The 9,034-nt window shown below is 43.8% G+C and overlaps 1 protein-coding gene across 11 annotated transcripts in view; it reads left to right on the forward strand.

Annotated features, from left to right (window-relative positions):
• TNRC6B (trinucleotide repeat containing adaptor 6B) overlaps positions 1 to 9,034 on the forward strand; it is a 261,892-nt gene that overhangs the window by 240,242 nt on the left and 12,616 nt on the right. For all 11 annotated transcript variants that reach the window (XM_012175680.4, XM_060413567.1, XM_060413565.1 and 8 more), the window contains 5 exons: positions 718 to 864; positions 1,117 to 1,212; positions 4,247 to 4,471; positions 5,346 to 5,416; positions 8,185 to 8,324. In XM_012175680.4, the coding sequence (XP_012031070.2) occupies positions 718 to 864; positions 1,117 to 1,212; positions 4,247 to 4,471; positions 5,346 to 5,416; positions 8,185 to 8,324 (679 nt within the window). The remainder of the gene's footprint in view (positions 1 to 717; positions 865 to 1,116; positions 1,213 to 4,246; positions 4,472 to 5,345; positions 5,417 to 8,184; positions 8,325 to 9,034) is intronic.

Here is a 9,034-nt window from a genome sequence, read left to right on the forward strand (position 1 = left end):
TATTATTTGTGCTATGAATACATATAGTCTCTATTAATGCATATTATTCATGTATACTACATACCGTTCTTCCTCATGATTTGGAATATAAAAGTTTATTCTGTCATATGATTTAAATATATAAAGATATATATGATATATAAAATATGATATAAAGCTTTAAATATGATGTAAAGAAATTGTAAACACATATATTCTAGGCCTTCTGATGATAAGCCAAATGATTCCTGTTGGTTTTCCCTGGTCATTCCAGGAGTAGCAATCATCTGTGTTTTCTTTTGTGCATCTGAGCCAGTTTCCCGGTGAGATAAAGCAGAAGTATCTCCTCTCCAGCTCAGATACTCTCCCAGTTTTCACCTTGATGTCCCCACAGTTGTCCTGAGCACCACACTATTCAGGCCTGCCTCCCTGCCCTCAGGCCTGAATTGGCCTGGGAGCCGGGAGGGCAGGAGCAGGGTCTTCCCCAGACCCTCACTCTCGCTGGCATCAAGTTCACAGGCACAGAGGGGAAGTAGGTGAGCGTGTGGTGGCAGCACAGGAGAGCTGCTGGCAAAGCATGTGTTCAGGCTGGCTTTTTTTTTTTAATGATGAAAATCTGAGCTAAAATAGCTTCAGAATTTAGACTTTTCTTAGACCGATTTGTTGTATCAAAAAATTACTTGACCATATTTTGAACAACTTCTTACCTCAATCTAATATTTGTTCTCCTTGTCTCAGAATTCCAACCAGGAGTGCCATGGAAAGGTATCCAAAACATTGACCCTGAATCTGACCCCTATGTCACTCCAGGAAGTGTGCTGGGGGGTACAGCCACATCTCCCATTGTAGATACTGACCACCAACTTCTGCGGGATAACACCACAGGTAAATAAGTAAAACCCCTCATGTTTATCCAGCACCAGTTTTCCTGTTCGGCAGTCTCTGGCTTCATTTGCATTCTCTGGTGTCTAGTAATTACACCAGGAAATGCAAGACTAGGTAGCTTTGTTTTTCACGTTTATTTTTTAGATTATCCTTCCTTTTATCGAAGGTCAAATAAAATACTTCAAGATTTGACTAGTTCCACTGATATTTATCTGCAGTTTTTTCATCTCGTTCTTCATTTGTCATCTTAAGGGTCTAATTCTTCCCTCAACACCTCGCTGCCTTCACCTGGTGCCTGGCCCTACAGTGCCTCTGACAACTCCTTTACCAACGTTCATAGCACTTCAGGTAGGCATGTGACTCATTTCTTCCCCTCTGGCTAGCACTTTCCTATCAGGTTGCATTGTACAAAGGAAATTGGTGTTTATTTCTTAAGGAATAAATTATAGCAGCTGAACAACACAGGTCAGCGTGGATGGAGAGACGTCTCTCATATAGGCCGCATCCCTGGGGAACTTGCAGGCTCACAGAGGCAGGATGAGACAAATACCATTTAGGACCAAGGCAGATGGTGACATCATTGCGAGGAGCTGTGGGTGTTGTGAGGACAGAGGTTATATCCTGATGACACAAGTGCTTTTCTTTTAACCGGTCTGCCAAGAAAATCAGGGGCCATGAGAAGAACCAGTTAAGTTGAGCTTGTTATTTCTAAGGCAGCCAATTAGAGCTTGCTTTTCTCTAAAAATTCTTCCACTTACAGACAAAGGCTAAGGGCAGATGGCCAAGGGGGAAAAAAAGAGGACCTTGGTTAATTCTCCAACATTTGCTGAGTTCCTTGTGTGTGTGTGTTCTGTTTTGTTTTTGAAGATAGTTGGGAATGGAAAATTTAATGGATATAAAAAAGCCTTTGAAGTCACTTACTTAGCACAACGCCTTACAGATTGGTAAACCAGTCATTAGTAATTGGCACGTTGGTCTTGCAAAAGTTGGACCTTAAGCCATTAAAGTCATTAAGGCTTCTGCTCTTTGTCCAAGTAAACGCAAGTAAAACAAATTCTTAGCTACCAAGACACTGCAGGTTAATGACCTTACAGATTGCCTTCTTTTTGTTTCCACTTCTGCGTCGTGCTGACAGTACAGTAACTTCATTTATTGAATGCTCCTGCAGACCATGCAGCATGCTAAGCCTTCAGCATAAATTCTTACCTTACCTTCACCAAAATCTGTGGGGAAGTTCTTGCTGTTATCCCATTTTGTAGATGAAGAAACCGAGACTCAGAGAGCTGAGAGAGTCTGTTGCAGGTCTGAGTGAGTGTGTGAAGGAGCTAGCTCCACGTTCCATGTTTCTGCACCCCACCCTGCATCATTCTTTCATAGGACTTTGCCCAGAGCAGTACATTTGTCACAGTTGATGAACCTGCAGTGGCACTTCATTCACCCAGAGTTCAGAGTTTTGTTTTTGCATTTTTCTTTTTGACTGCACCGTGTGGCTTGTGGGATCTTAGTTCCCTGGCTAGGGATTTAACCCACGCTCCCTGTGGTGAAAGCTCAGTGTCTTAACCACTGGACTGCCAGGGAAGCCCCCTGTGTCCGGTTTTTAAGAGGTAGCAGTGTAGGGCTGAAGACCTAGGACTTCTGCCTTTACATGTAAAACTTCGTTTTCACCTCTGTTATTCCTGTAACTGCCCACGCCCCTTTTTTACAAGCAGATGATCACCTGAGAGGTGACCCCAGGTATCACCTGGACTTGTTTAAAACTGAACATACACCTCTTCCCCACCCCCAAATTGTCTTTCTTTTGTAACTAACCTCTCATTGCCTAGAGGTGCTGTTGTACATCACTTAGTCGCAGCATCTCGTCCCTTTAGCCTCTTCCTTACTCTTTCCCGTCTCCCCCACTTGCGGGATTCAGGCACTGATAATGCCTCCCAAGTGCTTTCTTCTCTCTCACGTCCATTTCTTCTCTTCCATTCTTTGTGCTGTCACCCAGGTTCTGACCCTCATTTGAACACTACTTACTAAATCTGCTGCAAGACTGATAGTATCTAAAACTTGGGTCAGCCCCTGTTGTCCTATATGGCCTCCTGTACCTCTCTGCCCCAGGAATTGTTTGGCCACAATTGCAGGGAAATGTATTTGGTCCAGAGCGAGTTCAAGTTGAACCTTGGTTTGTATTTTCCTGTTTTGCTGAGCCCATCCATTTGTGTCAATCTTTCAAGACTTTTCTTGGCACTGTCTTTGCTGACAACCCAGCATTGTCTTTCTCCTCCACGTATTGAGCAAATATGATGTTCCCTGGGGTTACAACTCTGTGTTCATCTGTTCCATCTTCCCATCTTAGCTTGAAGTTCTTGAGAATAACTGTTTATATTACCCATAGCACTGATTCGGGGTCTTAAAGTGAAGTAAGCGCTTAGTGAATATTTGTTGATTGTAATTTTAAAATCCATTTGAATGTTGCTATCTACTCTTCTGGATCAAGAAAAGTACAATTTTTAGTATAGTTTCCATTCAATCAATAAGTATTTATAGGATAAATACTTTAGTTCTGCCAGGGTTCACATTCTTTGATATCTGTAAGACTAATGGCTTTAAGGGTGGTTTCCTTGAATTTATCTTCCTTTTCAGATTGTATTTAGTTAAGAAGTAGTAGAGAGTTAGTTCAGAGAAGGCAATGGCAACCCACTCCAGTATTCATGCCTGGAAAATCCCATGAGCGGAGGAGCCTGGTAGGCTGCAGTCCATGGGGTCACGAAGAGTTGCACACAACTGAGCGATTTAACTTTCACTGTTCACTTTCATGCATTGGAGAAGGAAAGGGGCAACCCACTCCAGTGTTCTTGCTTGGAGAATCCCAGGGATGGGGGAGCCTGGTGGGCTGCCATCTATGGGGTCGCACAGAGTCAGACACGACTGAAGCGACTTAGCAGCAGCAGTTGGTCATCTTATTAACTCTTTGGGCTTCCCTGGTAGCTCAGACAGTAAGGAGTCCGCCTGCAATGCAGAAGACCCAGGTTCAATCCCTGGATCGGGAAGATTCCCCCCTGGAGGAGGAAATGGCAACCCATTCCAGTACGTTTGCCAGGAAAATCCCATGGACAGAGGAGCCTGGCAGTCCATGGGGTCGCAAAGAGTCGGACAAGACTGAGTGTCTGAGAGTTAACTCTAGCTCATGTGTTCATATGTCAATTCAGAGTAATAGTCACTGAGAATTTATGTTAGATAAGCTCAGAGAACAATGTTATTTTGTTACTCTTCAAACATCTACTTATTTAGACTGTAAAACTGTATTTATCTGTGTGTATATGTAAAATATACACGTGTTTGTTGGCAAAACTGATGTATCTAACCTCATTTCCTCCTTCCTGTTCTCTTCTTACAGCAAAGTTTCCTGATTACAAATCAACATGGTCCCCAGATCCCATAGGACACAACCCCACTCATCTCTCCAACAAGATGTGGAAAAACCATATTTCCTCAAGGAACACTACACCGCTGCCCCGCCCGCCTCCCGGTCTGACCAACCCCAAACCATCATCTCCCTGGAGCAGCACAGCACCCCGCTCAGTCAGGGGGTGGGGGACACAGGACTCACGGCTCGCCTCCGGTGAGGAGCTGCCCAAGGGAGCATCATTGTTCCAGCACAAGGGACTCATGCTCACACACAGTTGAAGACATGACGTCTTCACAGGAGAGGAAATCATGGTTGTTCGGTAGAGGAAAAAGTACCTCTTGAGTGGAAAACTGAAGTCAGCCTATAAAGGCACAGGGACCCGAGAACCCCCAAGGTCTTGATGGAGTAAAGACGAGAACCTTGGGGGCAAAATGTTGTCTTGCAAATAAGGCATAAGAGTGTGTAGGATCACAGTCTAGGAGAAGAGAACTGACTGTTGAGTGACAGGATAAAGCAGGTCAGAGTGAAGCAGAAAGGAGATTTTTTTTTTCTTTCTTAATATATTTACTTATTTGGCTGCTTCGGGTCTTAGTTGCGTCATTCGGGATCTTTCCTTGTGGTGTATGGGCTCCGTAGTTGCACATGCGGGCTTTTTCTAATTGTAGCACAAGGGCATAGTTGCCCCAGGGCATGTGGTATCTTAGTTCCCATCAGTTCAGTTCAGTTCAGTCGCTCAGTCATGTCTGACTCTTTGCGACCCCATGAATCGCAGCACACCAGGCCTCCCTGTCCATCACCAACTCCCGGAGTTCATTCAGACTCACGTCCATCGAGTCAATGATGCCATTCACCCATCTCATCCTCTGTCGTCCGCTTCTCCTCCTGTCCCCAATCCCTCCCAGCATCAGGCATCAAACTCTGCATGGCAGGGTGGATTCTTAACCACTGAACTGCCAGGGAAGTTCTACAAGATGATTTGTAAAAGGAGGGAAGAAACGTGTGTAGGCTCTATGAAAATGTTTCTCACGTGTGGCCGTCTTAATTTTTTTGTTCGTTCTTCCTGATCCTTCTTTCTGGTTGCTTCCAGCCTCTACCTGGAGTGATGGTGGTTCAGTTCGTCCTAGTTACTGGCTGGTTCTTCACAATCTCACTCCACAGGTAATCATGCTTTCTTGGGATTTTCTGGCTGGGACTTGATTGTATTAAGAGAGAGACACTCAGAGATGTGGGGGTTTAGCAGATGGGAGAGTTCAGTTACTTCCTGGTGAGTCTCCACAACCAATGCCCAAAGCCCACTTCTGAGCCGGGGCGGGGAGAAAACGGTGTTGGCCACTCAGCTTCATGCCTGCCTCCATGGTGATGTTAACACAGGTAGTTTATAAATAGTGAGTGTAGGGTGGTATTATCTGATGAATTCTCTTTAGCAGAGATAACTTGCTTTGTGGCTCTGCCTGTCAGAATCTGGAACCAAGCAAAAAAGTTACCTGTTTTTGTATTGCTCATTCAACAGGACTTCAGGCTCCCTGTCAACCATTTCTGTGCTTCATTCATACACGACTCACCATAAAGCTCTGTGTAGGAGTGTGGATTTCGTGACTAAAATGTCACACGTGTGCTCTTGCTTTTCCATCCACTGTCCTCGTCTGTGTCGATGGCATTACTGGTTCTCTCTCACCAGGATGTGCTCTCTGGGTTGTTACAGTGGTGGGGCTTCATCTGCACCAGATCACCCTCCCTTTCACTTGAGTTGCCTGATGACTGGCACGTTTGTAGCAACAGGTGTTGAGTACTCAGTGAAATGAACCCCTGGAAACTGAGCCCATGGTCTTCATTTAGACTTGCCAGCACAACTTTTTAACAGCACCTTGTTAAAAAGAAGTCAGTTAGACCTCCCTCCCCTTGATGCATTGAGTGAATTGTCTGACATTTAATTCATAAATGGATTCACTCACACCTTACTAAGCCAGCATTTTCCAGACTGTTCCCATGGGGTGATAATAGGTCTCTGGTCTAATATGTTTGAAATATATACTTGATTAGACAAAATGAAGCAGATACCTTCACTGTAAGACTTCTTAGACCCTTTAATATGCTAACATGCGTTATGATCCTCTGTGGGGAAATACAGATTCTCCTCTGTATTTGCCCAGTGAACCTGTTTGTGGGGGTAAGTTGAGGGCTCGTATTTTAAGATTCACATTGAGATAGACAGTTTTCCAAATACAGTTAACATGAGAAACTGTCTGGATTAATTTCCATATCTAATCAGCTCAGCTGAAGTTCCTGGGTTATTTATTTAGCTAAGAGTTGACTGAAGTATGAACATTTTATATAACCATCCTCAGAACTATATATGCCTCATTATTTTTAAGTCGTCACAGTGTGGTGGGTGTAATATGGTTAGGATGAGAGAGGCAGTGTTGAAAGGAGCCTGTATTATTATATGAAAAATAGTAAAAGTACAGACTACTATGTTTAAAAGAAAGAAGCTGAAGGGATATATTGTACAACACAGGGAATATAGCCAGTATTTTTAAGTGAAGGGTGATCTATATAAATTGTGAATCACTATTACATACTTAAAACTAATATAATACTGTAAATCAACTAGACCAATTGATTACAATTAAATTTTTAATTTAAAAATAAAATTTAAAAAGAAGAATGGTACTTATATTTGTATATAAATGAATATAAGGTTTGACTGAGTTTGTATTAGAATTGAGTCATTTTAAAAATCAAAAGACCTAATAACACATTAATCTCAACCATAGCTTAAAAGAAAGTTACAGGGTCAGATCTTTGGGGACCAAGATAAATTGTCATCACCTACAGCTTATTGAGAGGACATCTATCTTGAGAAATCACTTGTGACACATACTGACATGCTGATACAGTCAGTTGTCATTTATAAATGCTGAGAGCTTTTCTTCAGTCATTTTCTATTAAGAATTATGGTGAGACTGGCAGTTTTTCATCCTACAGGATTTCCATGGTAAAACCGCAGAGTATTTCCACCACTGCTGCCAGGAACACAACTTTTTAAGGCTATTTGAGTAGTGATTTGTTTCCCTTCCCCCAAAATGAACCAAAAGGTTGGACTGAGCATCTCCAGTAAACCTAGTGAAGATCTGAATACAAATGCATCGACCAGAGTGAATCAACAGTTTTGTTTTCTAACGTCATGGATGAGGAAGGGCAGTTGTCCCAAATCGCTGAACATCCTCATGCTGAGAGTCTGATAGGGTGAGTGCCTGTAACCTTCGGTCATCTTGGCCGCGGGCAGCAGAGAGCACAGAGAAGTAGGCAGAAGTGGAGTCTGTCCTTGGGATGGCCAGAGTAGGAGGAGGAAGACATCAGAGTTGTCTGAGTGAGGGCACCCATCAGCATTCTGTCGTCAGATGGTTAGCAGTGCCTGCCTTGTTCGTGTCTTTCTCTTCAGCTTTTTGTGAGATTGGAAGAAGAAACTACATTAATAATGTTGCTCAGAACCTTGCATGTTTTCTTAAATTCTTATTTGGTTAACCATTTTATTTCTGTGTTTTAAGGCTCTACCAAACAACACAGGTTCACTCATTTACCTCTTAAGGAAAATAGACTACAGGTTGAATTGTATGCTTTTTGTTTTGAGCTGTATTTATACAATCATTTTCTTTATCTGCAAAATGGGCACAGGAGATCTGAACCCAGTGCTTTGACTGTCTTGAGATTTGCTTTGAAGACCCTGTATTCAGCGCAGTATATTCAGGAGAGTCCAGTACAACTCCCGTCTCCAGTTCTTCAGTCATCTCTCCAAACCTGATTTAGGACTGAGGCTGTTAGTTACGAACCGGAACCCCTCCTCACTCTCAAATACAAGAAAGGTCCCCTGACTTCCTTTCCCACCCCACTCCAGTTTTTATCTCATGACTGTCATTACTCTTTAGATTGATGGGTCAACCTTGAGAACCATCTGCATGCAGCATGGCCCACTGCTGACATTCCATCTGAACCTAACCCAGGGCACTGCCCTGATCCGATACAGCACCAAACAGGAGGCGGCCAAGGCCCAGACTGCACTGCACATGTGAGTACCCATCCTGCCTTCCCTGAGACTGACACGCATGAGGAGGCTCACGTGAGTACCCAGGCACGAGCTTGATGAAACAGGGATGCACAGGACGTGCACACAGGCGGTGGCGTCACATGACCAGCTGCCTGCATACTGAGGTGGCTGATCTCATCTGCCTAAGTAAGCACGGGTGTCATATGTGTACCTGAGGATCAGAATTCCAAAAGTAACGGATTTGTACATTTTAATACCATAAAACAAAGCCACTATTTAGAAATGGGACACTGTAAGTGCTGTCCTTTTTCATAATAGAATCTCGCTGCTTGCTTTGGCCTCTTCGTGGGTGGTGATGAAATATTATGGTCTTAGTTCTGCCTACAGTAGGTGGGGCTGGATCAGACTCTGACCGTCCTCCTTCCCGCCACCATCAAGGTGGTGAACAGGGAGGCGCTGACTCCCCGTGGCTGCAAGTGCCACGATAGAAAGGTACACAGAGAACAAGCAAGTGATGGGGAGGCTTAGACAGTGAGCCCACCCTGAGATGAAGCAGCGCTGCCAATTTCTGGAACTGGGTCACCTTGGTGCTTTGGGCTGTGATCTTTTACCTCCAAGGGAAAAAAGAGGCCCAATATTCACTTGACAAGCAGATTCTGTATCCCAAGGGATGTTGCTACATCGTGTCGTCCAGTAGCCTTTGGGTATCTTGAGATTGAGTGATAGTTGAT

Source organism: Ovis aries, chromosome 3 (assembly GCF_016772045.2).
Source record: "Ovis aries strain OAR_USU_Benz2616 breed Rambouillet chromosome 3, ARS-UI_Ramb_v3.0, whole genome shotgun sequence".
Lineage (NCBI taxonomy): Eukaryota > Metazoa > Chordata > Mammalia > Artiodactyla > Bovidae > Ovis > Ovis aries.